This window comes from Loxodonta africana, chromosome 6 (genome assembly GCF_030014295.1).
Source record: "Loxodonta africana isolate mLoxAfr1 chromosome 6, mLoxAfr1.hap2, whole genome shotgun sequence".
In the NCBI taxonomy this organism is placed as follows: Eukaryota; Metazoa; Chordata; class Mammalia; order Proboscidea; family Elephantidae; genus Loxodonta; species Loxodonta africana.
Window position 1 is genome coordinate 129,510,223 of NC_087347.1, and position 19,652 is coordinate 129,529,874.

Sequence of the window (19,652 nt, forward strand, 5' to 3'; positions counted from 1 at the left end):
AGACCCCACATGCTACTCACCAAAGTAGGATGTAGAACACTTTCTTTATAAACTATATTATGCCAATTAAGCTAGATGTTCCCTCAGACCATAGTCCCCACAGCCTTCAGCCCAGTATCTGGTCCCTCAGGGAGTTTGGATGTGAAAAGACCTGCATTTCCTGGGCTTGTGAATACCAGTACACAGGTGGCGTGATCTCTGTAACCCTTGACAGACACCAAAAATCAGGAAAAAAACAGATAATGCTTTCTCCTTTCGGAATGGTTCCTGTCTTGGGCTAACAGGTCTGGGGTCCATGACCTCCGGGGTCCTTCTAGTCTCAGTCACACCATTAAGTCTGGTCTTTTTAAGAGAATTTGAGGTCTGCGTTCCATTGCTCTCCTGCTCTCTCAGGGGTTCTCTGTTGTGTTCCCTGTCAGGGCAGTCATTGGTTGTAGCCGGGCACTGCCTAGTTCTTCTGGTCTCAGGCTGATGTAGTCTCTGTTTTATGTGGTCCTTTCTGTCTCCTGGGCTCATAATTACCTTGTATCTTTGGTGTTCTTCATTCTCCTTTGCTCCAGGTGGGTTGAGACCAGTTGATGCATCTTAGATGGCCAAGTGCTAGCATTTAAGACCCCAGACGCCACACTTGAAAGTGGGATGCAGAATGTTTTCTTAACAGATTTTATTATGCCAGTTGATTTAGATGTCCCCTGAAACCATGGTCCCCAAACCCTCACCCCTGCTACGCTGGCCTTCAAAGCATTCAGTTTATTCAGGAAACTTTTTTTGCTTTTGGTTTAGTCCAGTTGTGCTGACCTCTCCTGTATTGTGTGTTGTCTTTCCCTTCACCTAAAATAGTTCTTGTCTACTACCTAATTAGTGAATACCCCTCTCCCTCCCTCCCTCCTCACTCTTGTAACCATCAAAGACTATTTTCTTCTCTGTTTAAACTATTTCTTGATTCTTATAATAGTGGTCTCATACAATATTTGTCCTTTTGCAACTGACCAATTTCACTCAGCATAATGCCTTCCAGATTCCTCCATGTTATGAAATGTTTCATGGATTCATCATTGTTCTTTATTGATGTGTATTCCAGTGCGTGAATATACCATAATTTATTTATCCATTCATCTGTTGATGGGCATATTGGTTGCTTCTATCTTTTTGCTATTGTAAACAGTGCTGCAATGAACATGCGTGTGCATGTATCTGTTCGTTTAAAGGCTCATATGTCTCTAGGATATATTCCAATGAGTGGGATTGCTGGTTCATATGGTAGTTTTATTTCTAGCTTTTTAAGGAAGCGTCAAATCAATTTCCAAAGTGGTTGTACCATTTTACATTCCCACCAGCAGTGTATAAGTGTTCCAGTCTCTCCACAACCTCGCCAACATTTATTATTTTGTGTTTTTTGGATGAATGCCAACCTTGTTGGAGTGAGATGGAATCTCATTGTAGTTTTGATTTGCATTTCTCTAATGGCTAATGATTGTGAGCATTTCCTCATGTATCTGTTAGCTACCTCAATTTCTTCTGTAAGTGCCTGTTCATATCCTTTGCCCATTTTTTAATTGGGTTGTCTTTTGTAATTGAGTTTTTGCATATCATGTAGATTTTAGAGATCAGATGCTGATTGGAAATGTCATAGCTAAAAACTTTTCCCCAATCTGCAGGTAATCTTTTTACTCTTTTGGTGAAGTCATTGGATGAGCATAGGTGTTTGATTTTTAGGAGCTCCCAGTTATCTAGTTTCTCTTCTGGGGTTTGTGCATTGTTAGTAGTGTTTTGTATACTGTGTATAACATGTATTAGGGCTCCTAGTGTTGTCCCTGTTTTTTCTTCCATGATCTTTATTGTTTTAGATTTTATTTTTAGGTCTTTGATTCATTTTGAGTTAGCTTTTGTGCATGGTGTGAGGTATGGATCTTGTTTCACTTTTTTGCAGTTGGATATCCAGTTATGCCAGCACCATTTGTTAGAGTGTCTTTTCCCCATTTAACTGACTTTGGAGCTTTGTCAAATATCAGCTGCTAATACATGGATGGATTTATGTCTGGATTCTCAATTCTGTTCCATTGGTCTGTGTGTCTGTTGTTGTACCAGTACCAGGCTGTTTTAACTACTGTGGTGGTATAATAAGTTCTAAAATCAGGTAGAGTGAGGCCTCTCACTTTGTTCTTCTTTTTCAGTAATGCGTTACTTATCCAGAGTCTCTTTCCCTTCCATCTGAAGTTGGTGATTTGTTTCTCCATCTCATTAAAAAATGTTGGAATTTGGATCGGAATTGCATTGTATTTATAGACGGCTTTTGGTAAAATAGACATTTTTACTATGTTAAGTTTACTATCCATTAGCAAGGTATGTTTTTCCACTTATGTAGGTCTCTTTTGGTTTCTGAGAGTAGTGTCTTGTAGTTTCCTTTGTATAGGTCTTTTATGTCTCTGGTAAGATTTATTCCTAAGTATTTTATCTTCTTGGGGGCTACTATAAATGGTATTGATTTGGTGATTTCATCCTCAATGTTCTTTTTGTTGGTGTAGAGGAATCCAACTGATTTTTGGATGTTTATCTTGTAACCTGATCCTCTGCTGAACTCTTCTATTAGTTTCAGTAATTTTCTTGAGGATTCTTTAGGGTTTTGTGGGTATAAGATCATGTCATCTGCAAATAGAGATACTTTTACTTCTTCCTTACGAATCTGGATGCCCTTTATTTCTTTATCTAGCCTAATTGATCTGGGTAGGACCTCCAGCATGATGCTGAATAAGAGTGGTGATAAAGGTGTATCCGTGTCTGGTTCCTGATCTCATGGGGAATGCTTTCAGACTATCTCCATTTAGGATGATGTTGGCTGTTGGCTTTGTATAAATGCCCTTTATTATGTTGAGGAATTTTCCTTCTATTCCTATTTTGCTGAGAGTTTTTATCATGAATGGCTGTTGAACTTTGTCAAATGCCTTTTCTGCATCCATTGATAAAATCATGTGAATCTTGTCTTTTTTTAATGATGTGATGGATTACATTAATTGTCTTCTGATGATGAACCATCCTTGCATACCTTGCATACCTGGTATGAATCCCACTTGGTCATAGTGAATGATTTTTTTTTTTTTTTGATATGTAGTTGAATTCTATTGGCTAGAATTTTGTTGAGGATTTTTGCATCAAAGTTCATGAGGGATATAGGTCTGTAATTTTCTTCTTTTGGTGTCTTTACCTGGTTTTGGTATCATAGATGGAGTTTGGGAGTATTCCATCCTTTTCTACGCTCTGAAATACAATGAGTAGTAGTGGTGCTAACTCTTCTCTGAAAGTTTGGTAGTACTCTGCAATGAAACCATCAGGGCCAGGGCTTTTTTTTTGGGGGGGGGGAAGTTTTTTGATTACCTTTTCAATCTCTTCTTTTGTTATAGGTTTATTTAGTTGTTCTACCTCTGTATGTGTTAGTTTAGGTAAGCAGTGTGTTTCTAGAAATTTATCCATTTCTTCTAGGTTTTCAAATTTGTTAGAGTACAATTTTTCGTAGTAATCCAATGATTCTTTTAACTTCACCTGGGTCTGTTGTGATATTGCCCATCTCATTTCTTATTTGGGTTATTTGTTTCCTCTCCTGTTTTTCTTTTGTCAGGTTGTCCAGTGGTTTATCAATTTTGTTAATTTTTTCAAAGAATGAGATTTTGGTCTTGTTAACGCTTTCAATTGTTTTTCTGTTCTCTATTTCATTTAATTCTGCTCTGATTTTTATTATTTGCTTTCTTCTTGTGCCTGAAGGCTTCTTTTGTTGCTCTCTTTCTATTTGTTCGAGTTGTAGGGAAAATTCTTTGATTTTAGACCTTTCTTCTTTTTGTTTGTGTGCATTTATTGATATAAATTGACCTCTGAGCACTGCTTTAGATGTGTTCCTTGTAAGCTTTTTTACTTGTACAGTTGTTCACCAGAAAGACCCCTATGCTTAGAGGAGAAAACATAACCAGCCAGCAGGGTCAACAGAAAGACACTGTGGCATGATAGAAATGCAAGGGCTGGCCGCTGTACTCATTCCAGGATGATGGAGGCTCTCCTTAGAATGATAAACAGACAATAGTACTGGCTTCCCTTCAGCCAGATGGGGATAAATGGGATGACGGTAACCTCCGTGCTGGCAAAGATAACTGGTGAGGCGGTTGAAACAAAGGCTGCTCTCAGGGTCCCATACCTACCGTGGTGTTTCAGAGGTCACAGAGATGATGCCAAGGGGAATCTGGAGCTGCTATGCAGGGAGCATCATCCAGTCCAGGCTACTTCTAGACTAGATTTTGCTAAAAATAAAACTATTAAATGAGATCTAAAGGACAGATATGAGTAGGCTCCACAGGAGTCTCCTCAAACTGACTGATGCTTTTTTTTTTTAATGAGAGAGTTTTACAGACACTCTTGGTTCAGATTCTTGCAGACATAAGAAATGTGACTGTGTCCCAAACTGTGGATAAAGCCATCATGGCATTCTAGGTGAAGGCCATAGACGCCTGGCTTTATGGCCCTGCCACTGCACCTGATGTTGTTGGTACTGTTCTGTCATGGAGGGCACTGGAGACTTTCGTGTGCTAGGGCCTCCTCGGTAACCTTCCTCCCGCCTTCGTTGTTGGCTCCTGGTACGGCAATGAAGAAGCTCCACTGCAAAGTGTCACTTTACAATAGAAACAGCACGGTGGTGTCAGCCATTCCTACTGAGACACCCAGACAGACGGAAACCAGGCAATGGGATTCCTCACCCGAAAGTCCAAAGGGAAAAAAGAAGTGGGACCAAGCCACAAAGAGATATGGTTTTGGTTACCAAAATTAAGGAATTCAAGAGGTAAAGGAGCAGTCCCCTAGCCACCACTAAGAGCTAAAAACACCCTATAATACCCAGCACAAAACAAGAGTTAAAACTGTGAAAGAAAAAAAATAGAAAGCCCTTCAGTACTGCTTTTGCTAAGGTGCCTTAAAGAGACCTTAAAGGCCCTCCTGTCTAAAATGCTCTGAAAATGGTGCCGCCAAAATAACTGAGTGACAACATAGTCATAGCTGCAATAATAAAGAGGGGATAGGAAAAGTAAAAACGGCACTTGATACAGTAAAGGTGTGGTTCCAAAAATAATTGAGAACATGCGTAAGGGTGGGACAGAAGGCTTATGCCATCACTCTCTCAGTCTCCTGAAATCCCACTATTAAAATCATGATATGATTCAATATTGTCAATGCCTAATGACATAAGCAAAAAAGTATCTTTTATAGATTCAAGACACCCTTGCTGAACCTTCTTCCAACAGATGTTCAGCCCATAAATTGGAATTGAGAGGCTGGGTTATTAAAAGAGGTACTTTTGCAAACACATCCTTGTCTTGTTGAAAAGGACCATACCAAGTTCTCCTCACCATGCCATGCAGTTAAGCCTCAAAGAATTGAACTCTAGGTCCATATTTCTCAACTTAAAAGGCCCCATCAGACCCTTGGACTTGACATCTTCAGGGTGATTTAACATTGGGAGTAACTAAAACTAGATAATATAGAAATATTTTATTTTTGCTGTTTTTCCTATTGTGTGTATCACTTATTTTACTTCACAACTACTTTTTTTTTCTTTTACTTTAACTTACTATTTGGCTAAGCAAACAGATCAGACTAATTCCAGGTGTATGCTAAGACTTCATTTAGTTCCCAAACTAGAATTTCTTTGTAATTGTTCCTTTGACATTAGGAAAAAAAAAAAAAAAAGACCATTACCCATTACTACACAATATATTCATTCAAGCGGACGCCATGCTTCCCGTTTTGGAACAATACTTCTTTTAGATTCAGGGGTCTTAATCAGTGGGATTATGACATAACTAAACCCACTCAAGGATATGAAATAGAGACTAGTCAGTGTCTAATTAACATTTAAAAAGTTATTATTTTCATAATACAAACACTGTATACTTAGGTTTATTCCCTTTAGAGATAACTATCTGCTTTTAATTCAGAATGATCAAATAGTACTTCAAGTCATTGCTTCCTATAGGAGTAATTGCTGGCTTCATAAAACTAAAATTGGTAAAGTATCTAAAATTCAAATGGTTACACAGCCCCACTTAGATCGTATTCTAAATTATAATATCAAACTAACTTTCTTTCTATAGACTTTAATATTAAGCCTTTCTTTAGTTTAAAATGGCATTATTTTGTCTGTAGCCTTTGGCCTTTAATGCTACAGAGCCCTTAACCGAAAAACCTTATTCAGGTGCTCAATTTTAACATTTATTCCCTATTTATCTGGTATTGGTATGTCATTCATTAGAAAAAATTCTTTGAGAAAAAAGTTGATTTAGAATTACAGGATTCAGTGCAACAGTTAAAATCTGCTATAATGACCATCTCCTGAGAATTGCAAATTTTACAGGAAATGATTTTGCAAAGTAGGTTGACTTTAAATTATATGTTAGCCTTTCAAAGTGATGTCTATGCCATGATTGATAATCAGTGTTGTAAATATATCAATGACACTCATACTGAAGTCTATCAAGATGTCGTTGCAGCTGAAGCCTAAGCCAGGGCCACAGCCAATACCGCCTATTTTAAACCTAACCTCCCTTGCAACCTATTTTCTTGATTAAATGATATGGAAACTTGGTTTCTTCAGAGGTTTCAAACAATTAGCCTAAGACTTTTGGCTATTTTCTACTTTGCCTTTCACTGTGCGGTGTCTGGGACCTTAAAAGCTTGCGAGCAGCCATCCAGGGCGCATCAACTGGTTTCTGTTCTACTAGAGGAACAAAAGCAACGAGGAGTTCATGACAATCCCACATGTGTATCTACACATGTGCCCTATCAGACAGTTGATCCCATATGTTGAGACCTGAAGAACTGGACAGTGCCTGGCCCAGTGATAAGGTCGATCACAAATCCTAGATAGGGTCATGAGCAAAAGGGAGAAGGTTGAGGGGATTGTTAAAATTAAACTACTCCCAAGAAGCCTGGACAACACTTGAAGACTTCTGGGTGTCTCATCATTAAATATACCACTGCAAACCAACCTCATTAATCCCTCAAGAATTTCCCTTTTGTTTTTCCAAGGATCTTAACTCACTTCGAAGTAAAAGATGGTAGATGTTTAACCTAAAAGTTTCTTTTTCCCAAGACTGTATCTAAGATTTTGTGTATCCCATGTGACTTGTTCTTCTGCACTACTGTATAAAGCACTACTGTATAGCCTTCAAAAACCCCAGGTGTACATGCTTTTACCACAAGATTGTAAATGTCATATGAGTAAAAAAAACCACTTTTCAGCAACCGCAGCAGTTTCTGTAGACCCAACTACCCATTTGCAAACCTCTCCCTTTCTCTGTCTCTCTTTCTCTCTCGCTCTTAATAAATACTTGATCTCTTTAATTTTCAAAGTCTTATTGTTTTTAACAAAGTCTACCAAAATAAAAAAAAACCAAACCCACTGCCGTTGAGTTGATTCCAGCTCATAGCGACCCTATAGGACAGAGGCGAACTGCCCCCATAGAGTTTTCAAGGAACACCTGGTGGATTCGAACTGCTGACCTGTGGGTTAGCACCTGTAGTAGCACTTAACCACTATGCCACCAGGGTTTCCTAACACACTCTAGAGCACAGTTATTTCTGCTAGGAGTTAAGGAACAAGGGGCAATATCTAACCTCCAGTGTCATGCCTATAAGGAAGATACATTCTGAATTTCATGGAACCTTGATTTTATATAATTTTAATAGTAATATTATACTATAGTAATAAAAAACCCCAAAAGCCAAACCCGTTGCTGTTGAGTCAATTCCGACTCATAGCGACCCTATAGGACAAAGTAGAACTGCTCCACAGGATTTCCAAAGAGCAGCTGGTAGATTCGAACTGCTGACCTTTCCTTTCAGTTAGCAGCCGAATGCTTAACTAGTGTGCCACCAATAGTATAATGTTATGATTAAATAAGAAATTATACTAATAAATGCTTCATTTAGTAAAGTATTATTTTTATCCCCATAGAAGGTTTTGAGTCATTTTCTATTCTTGCTGACGGTGGCTCCCAGCTTTGGGGCTCCCTGTTTTTGCAGCCTCTGAACTCAGGCACGAGGGAATTCCCTGCCCCTCACCACACCCACCCTGGAAAGGCAGGGTGGAAAGGCAGCCTGGAGTTGGCTTCAGCCTCTCAGCTAATAACACTGATTGCTGCCACCTACTGAATGCCATTAACACGCACACTTCACACCTGACCGTTGCTTACCAGGCAAAGCAGGCCTCATTTGTACTTTACAGAGGGGACAACTGAGGCTCAGAGATGTGAAGCAGCTGGCCAAGAACACACAGCAATGAATGGCAGGGCTGAGAGAACTGAGGTCCAGCTGAATCCAATACCGTGCAGGTCACTGACCTGTAAATGACCTAGACTGGTCAATATACCTCAGTGTCCTCATCTGTAACGTGGGGGCAGATAACAGCTTTAAAGCCTCAGTGTCCTCATCTGTAACATGGGGGCAGATAACAGCTCTACAACCTCAGTGTCCTCATCTGTAATGTGGGGGCAGATAACAGCTCTACAACCTCAGTGTCCTCATCTGTAACGTGGGGACAGATAACAGCTCTAAAGCCTCAGTGTCCTCATGTGTAACGTGGGGGCAGATAACAGCTCCCTACTAAAGGAAACAGCCTCAATCCCAGATGCTGTCAGAATCACCCAATAGATGCCCTTGGTGCCCTCTCCCCTCTCCGCACCCCACGTTCCCAGCCCTCCCTTCCTCCTTTCCGCTTGTTACCAGGGGTTTCTTGTACTCGTTGGGTTTGATGCAGCGGATGAAGTAGGGCTGGCAGGTGGTCAGGATTTTCATCAGCTGGTCCAGGGACTGCTTGAACTGGCCTGCCAGGGTGGGGGGCCTCTTGGCCTCTGCAGTCTGTGGGCAGAAGCATGGGCACAGTGGCGCAGCTGGGGACACGGCTGCCCCACAGCCCATAGAAGGTGAATGCCAAGGCCCTACAGGCCTGGGGCGGGAGGGGACTACTCATTCATCTGTTCATCTTCCAATCACATGCTTCCCAAGTGCCTACTGTGTGCGGCCCCCGAGCTGGGTACTGGGGACCCAGAGGTGAGTGAGATGGGCAAGACATCCTGTCCAGAGGTGGGGTCCCCAAAATGGGGAGAGAAGAGAATGTTAGAACCTGGCAATACGCTGCCACAAAAATTTTAGCCTAGAAAACCCTATGGGGTAGTTCTGCTCTGTCATGTACAATTGCTGTGAGTTGGAACCGAATTGACAAAACACAACACATTGATAAATGTATGGGTTCCCTGGGTGGCACAAACGGTAAACCACTTGACTACTAACCAAAAGGTTGGTGGTTCAAATCCACCAAAAGGCACCTTGGAAAGTAGGCCTATCACTCTGCTTCTAAAAAGTCACGGCTTGAAAACCCTGGGGAGGCATTCTACTCTGCCACATGGGGTTGCCATGAGCTAGAGATGAATCCACGCCAACCACCAACACCAGTGACTGGGCAGCAACCACCAACACCAATAAATGTATATAGTTGTTAAATAACTTTATCAAAATTATGGGAACAAGACTTGAAAAAAAAGCCTGAGCCCTCAGCCCAGAGCAGCGTGAGCTTTATGTGATGCTGATCTCAAGAAACGTTTGTGACCGAGCCTTTCCAAGTCAAGGTGCTCCGGGCAGGCGTGTATACGACCAAGAAATATTAACCCAGAGACACAGGTCTTTGAGTCTTAACCCCACTGAGGGCAGGGTACCATTGCTGCCCTTCACAGTGACAGCTGACAGCACTGTTCCCATATGATAGTGCAAGAACACGCTACACTTCACAGTAACAGCTGAGAGCATGTTCCCATGTGGTGTAAGAATGGTGCATTTACAATCGCTGGCTTTAATCTGTCAAAGATGATCTCCTGAGATTCCCCATGAGCTTACACTTTCATGGCGTGAGATGTCTGAAGTAGTAAGACTTCACTTGTCCTGTGTAAAACTCATTTGACCCAGAACTTCTGTCTCCACTATCCTCTGTGAACTCATGGTCTGTGAACCTCTCCAGGGACCTGCTCTGACACCCTGAAGGGCCTTGACAAGTCATCAGGCCACACACGTGTGAGCTCACCTGGCCCCCAGGATGCAGAGTCTAACCTGCTCGTCTTGGCTCTAAATATCAATCCTTCCTATCCAGCCCACAGCCCCTTGTTGCCTCCCTGAGTCCTGCTCTGTTTCTGTGAATCTGAGCCATGGACATGGAGGCCCCTGGCCCTCCCACAGAGGTGGGGAGGGGAGAGATGCAGTTGTGGCAAGTGCTGACGGCTTCGTACAGAGGGGAGGTCCTTGCCTGCATCACAGCTCCTGAGCTGCTTTGCCAGGTCCTTCTCCCCGCCCAGGGCTCAGGGGCTTCTCATCAGGTGATTCACTGGCTTTGCAGTACAGTCACTGGTAAGGCATAGTGGAATGGCAGGAAACCCTAGGCTTTCCTGAGGAGCACCATGGGCTCTGTGCTTCCCACCTCCCTGGCCAGCAGCCTTCTAGTCCACCCTCACAACACACACTCACACACACTTACACACACTCACTGTCACACATCTTCATCCACACTTATGTGCACATTCATGCTCACACATGCATATACTCATGCCCTGACACACACCCTCACCCACACTTACACCACATACACACATACAGCCTCACACACACGCCAATAGAGAAACCAAAAAAATCATGAAAGAAAACACACCTTCACAAGACACACCACACACTTAAGCAGCCACATTCCTGTCCCTGCGCCCTTGCAGCTGCCCATGTAGTAACAGCAACACCTGTCCTCTCCACTCTTACCCTGACCTGGGGAACGAATACTCCTTGGGTACACCTGTCTGACCCCGTGGCCCCAGGGGTGAGAGACCCAGGAGGCAGCAGGAAGGCACTCACCTTGAAGAGCTGGCCGCTGGCCCGGTTGATGGTCCCACGGCCCAGCTTGGTCTCTGTAGCCTCCAGCTTGAAGATCTCTTTCAGGAACTTGTTGTTGGAGGAGTAAACCAGGGAGAGAATATCTGTGCTCAGCACATCTCGATTCTTCTCCAGAAAGCCTGGGGGAAAGCAAAGCCCCGCCCCCGCCACCTCAGCCATCACCCAGCCACTGGGCTCCCGGAACATCACATGCAGTGGGTCCACAGGAAGCCAGCCTCCTGTCCTCTCCTAACCCCACCACTGGGGCCACATCCACCAATAATCTCATCCACCACCTCCACCCAGTAGCACACCTTGTCGGCTCTGCCATCTTCATGTCCCTAAATCCATCGCAACTCTCCAGGCCACTGCAACCTCCCTTGACCAAGCTGCTATCGTTCCTGTGATAGCCACCGAACATCCTCCACCTCCAGCCACTCTCCAGGCCACCGCCAGGGGAACCTTCTGACACCCCTGGTGCCACATCTCCCTGCTTAATGTGCTCTCTGCAATTCTCACTGTCTCAGTCAACACCTTCATTTCCTGCACTTCCCCCTCCTCCAGGCCCCATGCTTGCATTCCCCCCACTCCAAACCACCTCCCAGAAGATCTCTGCTTCCCCACACCTCCAGGCCTCCACCCCAGCTGGTCCCCTGCCCTTTCCTCCCTCATCTACCCAGGCCAACCCCTACTTGTTCCTCCAGAGCAGGCTCAGGTGCCCCCATCCCAGGAAGCTACCTGGACCCTGCAGGCAAGGGTAGGTCCCCCTCCAGGACCTTCCCATGCTTGCCTTTCCCACTTGGTTCAGTGATGGTCTCATTCCTTGTCTACCTCCTCCACCAGACAGGGCATTCTCTGGTTGCATGGACTGCAGCCGCTCTGCCCAGAGGATGCACGGAGGGGGATGAGTCCATCCCTGACATGTGCTCAACCCCAACCATCCCTGTCACTGCCAGATACACGCAGGAATCGACGGTCGAGACAGCAGGTGATGCGTTCATTCAAGAAGCAATCTAGGTTTTATGGCAGTGTGACAGCTGAGAAGAGAAGGGGGAAGAGAGCATAAAGAAGCCCTGTCTCCTTCTTCTGCAACCTTGCTTGCTCTGCTCCGAAAACCTGGTGCCTGGCACTGTCTCCAGACCGGACAGAGAGCATGGCCCTCCGGCCTTACCCTGTGCCCTGCAGGTCTGTGGGGACTCTGTGTGGTCTCCTCCAGGTGGCCCCTGGCTGAGGACTGGGCCAATCCAAGCAGAAAAGGCCACTTTAAGGCCCCCTTTGGAGCCAAGGAGGGTGTTGTGCTACTTTCCTCTTCCCAAGATCCTGAAGGGAAAGAGGAAGAAATTCAACACAACTTAGCTCTCTCTGAAGAGACTCTGGGTGATGCAAATGGTTAACATGCTCGGCTGCTAACCAAAAGGTTGGAGGTTTAAGTCCACCCAGAGGTGCCTTGGAAGGAAGCCCTGGAGATCTACTTCCAAAAACCAGCCCTTAAAACCCCTGTGGAGCACAGTTCTGCTCTGACACACATGGGGGCATTGCCATGGGTCAGGGTGGACTCAACGGCCACTGGTACCTTTCAGTGGAGTGTTCTGCACACACCTAGGTGGCCTGTGTGGGCTCTGGGGAGGTCGAGTCAAGGGTGGGAATAGAGGGGGGAGACTGGTTCTCCCACCTCTGCCTGCAGGTGCCTGTGATGGGGAGAGCATCTGGATGAGGGAGTTGCACGTAGTACTCTAATGGGGCTTCGCAGCCTTCCTGGCTGGAGTGACAGGAATGGGGGTGCACTGAGAGGGTGAAAGGCTGCTCCAGGGGCCACCTTGGGAAGAGGGCAGCACACTCCCCTCTCCCCATTGTTTGCAGGGGAAATTGCCCTCTGGAGGGGGTGGGGTGAAACCTTGAGCCTCTCTCAGGCTTAGGCAGAGCCTGCCTACCCTGGTGCAGAGGGGCACCTGAAATGCTTTTAGGGAGAGAGAGGGGAGGGTTGAGGAACCCCTAGGATTGATCACCTAATAGGCAGAGTAAGTGGAGCTTAACTCATCAGCAAAGCAGGTGTTACTGGTCGGATTGTTGGATTGTGCCCCCAAAGAGATATATTCAAGTCCTAACCCTTGGTAGTGGAGCCCTGGTGGTTCGGTGGTTAAGAGCTCAGCTGCTAATCAAAGGTTGGCAGTTCCAATCCACCAGCCGCTTCCTGGAAACCCTTTGAGGGCAGTTCTACTCTGTCCTATAGGGTCACTATAAGTCAGAATCAACTCAGTGGCAATGGGTTGGGTTTGGTTTTGAGTAACCTTTGGCTCCTGTGAATGCAACCTTATTTAGAAAGAAATAGGTTCTTTGAAGATGCTACCAGCTAAGTTAACACGAGGCCATACTAAAGTAGGAAGGGTCAGGACCAATCTGAGTGGTGTCCTTACAAAAGAGAAGAAGAGCTACAGAGAGATACAGGAGGATGCACCTACGAGCCAAGGAACATCTGGGGCTACCAAAACCTGAAAGAGTTAAGAAAGGACTTTCTCCTAGAGCCTTCCAAGACAGCACAACACTGCTGGCTCCTGAATTCAGACTTCTAGCCTCCAGAACTGTGAGACAATATATTTTCATCCTTATAAGCCACTCATTTTACAGTATTTTGTCAAAGTATCCCTAAGAAGTGAAGACAGCAGGGTACCAAAAACAAAATCATTTTAAAATCAATGATCATTTCCAGAATTTTACAATCAGAAAATCCAGAAAGAAGCTACCTTAATTCCAGCATACATTTAAGTTCGTCTCACTTCAAAAAATAAAATTTCATTTTGAATTACGCATACAGGCTAGGGGATGGGCTTGGTATCTTCTCCATGTCTGGGAATCCCAGGGTTGACTGGGGCTCTAGCCTCTCCAAAGCCTCCAAAGCCGTCATCTGTCAGGGGTGGGGGCTGTGAAGGAGCTGCTCAACTCCTCATTTGCCCAGCAGAGACGATCACCTGACCTGCAATTACCTCACTTCTTCTACAGAAAAATGCCAGGCCTTCCTACTGCTTTGTTTCCCCAACTGAAAAGTGTGCATAGACTTCGATTTCTTGTCTCCAGTTAAACGGACAGAGCCCATCCTTATGTCTCCACATGAGCCACAGGGAGTGGCATTCCCTGCCACAACCACTCACTGGCCACCCCACTTTCTCATTTTTCTAATCACACCAATAGGTTGACAATCCCAGGCCATACTTTTCCAATCAAAATTATGCCTGACCCCTATAACTCAAAATGGATCAAAGACCTAAATATAAGACCCAAATGACAAAACTTAGAAGAAAACATAGGGGTAAATCTTCATGGCCTTGGATGATCATGGCAGTGGGTTCTTAGTAACGACATCAAAAGTACAAGCAACGAAAGACAAAATAGGTAAATTGGACTTTATCAAAATTAAAAACTGTTGTGCTTCAAAGGTCACTATTAAGAAAGTGAAAAGACAACTCACAGAATGGGAGAAAATATTTGCAAATCATATATCTGATAAGGGACTAGTATCCAGAATATATAAAGAACTCCTATAATTCAATACTAAAAAGACAAATAACTCAAAACATGGGCAAAAGATTTCAATGGATATTTCTCCAAGGAAGATACATAAATGAGTAATGTTATGGACTGAACTATGTTCCCCAAAAACGTGTGTCAACTAGGCCATAATTCCCAGTATTGTGTGGTTGTCCACCATTTTGTCATCTGAGGTCATTTTCCTATGTGTTGTAAATCCTACCTCCACAATGTTAATGAGGTAGGACTCAATCTACAAGATTAGGCTGTATCTTGAGTCAATCTCTTTTGAGATATAAAAGAGAGAAGTGAACAGTGAGACAGAGGGATCTCATACCACCAAGAAAGTAGTGCCAGGAACAGAGTGTGTCCTTTGGACCTCCCTGTGCCGAGGAGCTCCTAGACCAGTGGAAGGTTGATGACAAAGACCTTCCCCTAGTACCAACAGAGAAAGAAAGCCTTCCCCTAGAGCTGGCACCCTGAATTCGGATTTTTTAAAAAAATTAAAAAAAAAATTTTTTTTTTAAACTGTAAGAGAATAAACTTCTATTTCTTAAAGTCATCCACTTGTGGTATTTCTGTTATAGCAGGACTAGATAACTAAGATGGGTAATAAGCACATGAAAAAGTGCTCAACATCGTTAGTCATCAGGGAAATGCAAATCAAAACTACAATGAGATTCTACCTCACACTCACCAGGGTGGCTATAACACTAATAAAATAAAACAGAAAATGACAAGTGTTGGTAAGGATGTGGAGAAATTGTTGGTGGGGATGTAAAATGGTGCAACTACTTTGGAACCAAAGTTTGGAAACAAACTTCGAAATAGTTTTCCAGTTCCTCATAAAGTTAATCCTAGAGTTACAATATAACTCAGCCATTCCACTCCTAGGTACATACCCAAGAGAAATGAAAACATATGTCCTCAGAAAACTTAGTATGTGAATGTTCATGGAAGAATTTTCATAATAGCCAGAAACTGGAGACAACCCAAATGTCCATCAACAGATATATGGATAAACAAAATGTGGTATGGGATTCAATGGGATATTATTCTGCAATAAAAAGGAGCAAATACTGATACATGCTACAATATGGATGAACTTTGGCACAGTGGTTAAAAGCAATGAACTGCTACCCAAAAGGTTGGTGGTTCGAAACCACCAGCAGCTCCACAGGAGAGTGATGTGGCAGTCTGCTTCCATAGAGATTGGCAGCTTTGGAAACCCCACGGGGTCTCTATCAGTCGGAATTGGCTCAAAGGCACTGGGTAAGTGAAAGAACCCAGGCGCAAAGGAGAACATATTGTATGATTCCATTTATACAAAACATGTAGAAAAGGCAAATTCATAGAAACAGAAAGTAGATTAGTTGTTGCTTAGGGCTAGGGAGAGTTGGCGGGGGATGGGAGGTAACTGCTAATGAGTACAAGGTTTCTTTTTGGGGTGATGAAAATGTTCTAAAATTGATCACGGTGATGGTTGCACAACTCTGTGAGTATAGTAAACACAATTTAATTGTACATTTTGAAGTAGATAATTGCATGGTACGTGAACTATATCTCAATAAAATTGTTACTCCCCGAAATGAAACAGGACCCATACCTCACACCATACAGAAAAACTAATTCAAAATGGATCAAAGACCTAAATATAAAACAAAAAACTATAAAGATCATAGAAGAAAAAATATAGAGTCAATGTTAGAGGCCCTAATATACAGCATAAATAGGATACAAACCATGACTAACAGTACACAAACACCAACATCAGAAGAAAAGCTAGATCACTGGGATCTTCTGAAAATTAAACACTTATGTTCATCAAAAGACTTCACCAAAAGAGTAAAAAGAGAACCTACAGGCCACGGGAAAAAAATTGGCTAAAAAAAAATTTTTTTTTTATGACAAATCTGACAAAGCTCTAATCTTTAGAATCTATAGGAAAATCCAACACTTCTATAACAAAAAGACAAATAATCCAATTACAAAATGGGCAAAGGATATGAACACACACTTCCCCAAAGAAGACATTCAGGCGGATAACAGACACATGAAGAAATGCTCGCAATCACCACCCATTAGAAAAATGCAAATCAAAACCACTATGAGATACCATCTCATCTCAACATTACTGGCATGAATCAAAAAAACAGAAAATAACAAATTTTGAAGAGGCTGTGGGGAGACTGGAAATCTTACCCACTGCTGGTGGGAATGCGAAACGGTACAACTATTTTGGAAAATGATATGTCACTTCCTTAAAAAGCTAGAAGTAGAAATATCAAATGATCCAGGAATCCCACTCCTAAGAATGTATCCTAGAGAAGTAAGAACCATCACGTGAATAGACATATGCGTACCCATGTTCATTGCAGCATTGTTCACAATAGCAAAAAGATGGAAACAACCTAGATGCCCATCAACAGATGAATGGATAGACAAACTGTGGTACATATACACCATGGAATATTATGCAACAATAAAGAACAATGATGAATCTGCAAAACATCTCACAACATGGATGAATCTGGAGGGCATTATACTGAGTGAAATAAGTCAATCACAAAAGGACAAATACTGTATGAGGCCACTATTATAAAAACTCACGAAAAGGTTTACGCACAGAAACAATCTTTGATGGTTATGAGGGAGGGAGGGGTAGGGATGGAAAACCACTAACTAGACAGTAGATAAATGGTAACTTTGGTGAAGGGTAAGACAGTACACAAATACTGGGGAAGCCAGTACCACTTGACCAAGGCAAGGCCATGGAAGCTTCATGGACACAGTCAAACTCTCTGAGGGACTGAATTGCTGGGCTGAAGGGTGGGGATCATGGTCTCAGAGGACATCTAGCTCAATTGGCATAACATAGTCTATAAAGAAGATGTTCTACATCCTACTTTGGTGAGTAGCATCTGGGGTCTTAAAAGCTTGTGAGCGACCATCTAAGATACTCAACTTGTTTCATGCTTCTGGAGCAAGGGAAAATGAAGGCACAAGGGAAAAGTTAGTCCAAATGACTAATGGATCAGAGCCCCCACCAGACTGAGTCCAGCACAACTAGATGGTGCCCAGCTACCACCACAAACTTCTCTGACAGGGATCACAATAGAGGGTCCTGGACAGAGCTGGAGAAAAATGGAGAACAAAATTCTAATTCACACAAAAAAGGCCAGACTTACTTGTCTGCCAGAGGCGGGAAAAACCCTGAAAGCATGGCCCCCGGACACCCTTTTAACTCAGTAGTCAAGTGACTCCTGAGATTCACCTTTCAGCCAAAGTTAGACAAGTCCATAAAATAAAACGAGACTAAATGGGCACACACCAGCTCAGGGGCAAGAACAAGAAGGCAGGACGGGACAGGAAAGCTAGTAATGGGGAGCCCAATGTTGATAAAGGGAGAGTGTTAACATGTCGTGGGGTTGGCAACCAATGTCACAAAACAATATGTGTATTGTTTATTGAGAGGCTAATTTGCTCTGTAAACCTTAATCTAAAGCACAATTTAAAAAACAGAAAACTGTTACTCCCCTAAAAAATCCTGCATAGGCCATTCCATTCCTTTTCTCCAGTAAAAGCCATTGTACCTACCCTTAAGTTCCATCGCTAGATCTGGAAAATAACCTAGTCCCCTAGCTTTCTTGCCCTAGCCTCCCTAAACAAGTCCAGATTTGGAAGGGGGTGTTTTGAGAGTTGCACTCACCTTCTGTCTTGTAATACACCTCGCCAGCAAAATGGGCAATGCCAAATCGGACATCATGGATGGTCTTGGGTTGCAGGAAGGCCTTGTTGTGGGCATGGACACTCTTCAATTTCTGCAGCATGGTGATGTCTGTCCCCTGGAAGAACCCAGATGCCCCAGGGGCTCAGGCCCCAAAGGGTGGCATGGGGAGGTCAGGGGGTGCGACCACAGGGCTCAGGAGCTCCCTTTCGGGGCAAAGGAACGTGGATTCTGAATTACCGAGGGCCTCTCTACCAACAGCAAACTGAGACCCGAGGGTCAGTGACTTGCCGTGATGAGTGAGGGCAGAGCTGGGAGTGGAGACTGCCAAGTCAGCTGACCTCCACCACTGGCTCTTTCTGCCCCACCCTTCCCTACAACTGTCCAGCACCCCACGGCCCCCGCTTCTTCCTTCTCTAGACTCAGAGCTCTCACCAATTGCATTTGGGAGGCTCAGCTCCTCAAAAGTGTGCAGAGTCCCTGGAGGGTAAGGATGAAAGTGCTTCTTTCCCTTGCACCCTCCGCAGCTCTGGGCCCCATGGTGCTTAACAAGCCCTCTCTTGGGGTCTGTTCTTGAATCTAAATAATCAAGTACCAGACCGAGAGGTTTCTAATCATAGGACTTCATAGAGGGGAGTTGTAGTTCTGCTGGGGAGTGGGAGCAAGAGTGAGTCAGGGAGGGCATCCTTGGGGGAGGCGGGCCTGTGGCAGGCCTAGAAATAGAGGAGGATCTGGTTGGCCTGGGGCTGGTCTGCTAATTCCTGGCAAAGCTCTTAGCCACCTGGGCACAAATGGGCCACCCCAGTGGAGTCTCCCAGCAAGCGTTGACAGCCCAGGACACACCTGTGGGAAGCGGCTCTCTTCGTCCAGAAGGGACATGATGCTCATGGGCTTGAGGGCCAGCAGATCCAGGGTGTGCCGGTTGTCAGTGTAGTGGATGTAGTCCCAGGCAATGTGCTCCTCGCGGTACTCCTCCTGCTCCATGGTGAAGACGTGCTGCACAAAGAACTGCTGCAGATGCTCATTGGCCAGGTTGATGCAGAGCTGCTCAAAGCTGTGGAGGCAATGTCACCGCCCAGGGTGGGGCAGGATCACCAGCCGTCTGTACGCGGCCACACACATAGGTACACGGAGGCACATCCCAATGCACAGGAAGACCCCATGCACACAGACACACTACCCCGCGTACCCTCCCTTTCTCTCTGCCACCATCACTATAACCTGCAAACAGACTAGGAGAAGTGTGGGCCCTGACGGATCTCAGCCTGTCTGCATTGAGCAGACTTACCCTTTGCCCCATCCCCCCTCCCTACTAATCCTTTAACCTGGTCTTCCTCCTGAGTTCTTCACCTCAGGAAATGGTACCTCCACCCACAATCTTCTCCTCAAGTCAGAAACCAAGGAGTCAAGCTTGACACACACACTCTCCACTCAATTCCAATCAATCACCAAAGTCTCGCCCGTGCTA

At 44.2% G+C, this 19,652-nt stretch overlaps 1 protein-coding gene across 1 annotated transcript in view; it reads right to left on the minus strand.

Annotated features, from left to right (window-relative positions):
* The window catches only part of MYO7B (myosin VIIB), a 105,867-nt gene that overhangs the window by 63,626 nt on the left and 22,589 nt on the right, over positions 1 to 19,652 (minus strand). The window contains exons 10-13 of the mRNA XM_064287456.1: positions 19,028 to 19,238; positions 18,167 to 18,302; positions 10,956 to 11,075; positions 8,755 to 8,882 (exon numbers count right to left, since the gene is read on the minus strand). Coding sequence (XP_064143526.1) covers positions 8,755 to 8,882; positions 10,956 to 11,075; positions 18,167 to 18,302; positions 19,028 to 19,238 — 595 coding nt within the window. The remainder of the gene's footprint in view (positions 1 to 8,754; positions 8,883 to 10,955; positions 11,076 to 18,166; positions 18,303 to 19,027; positions 19,239 to 19,652) is intronic.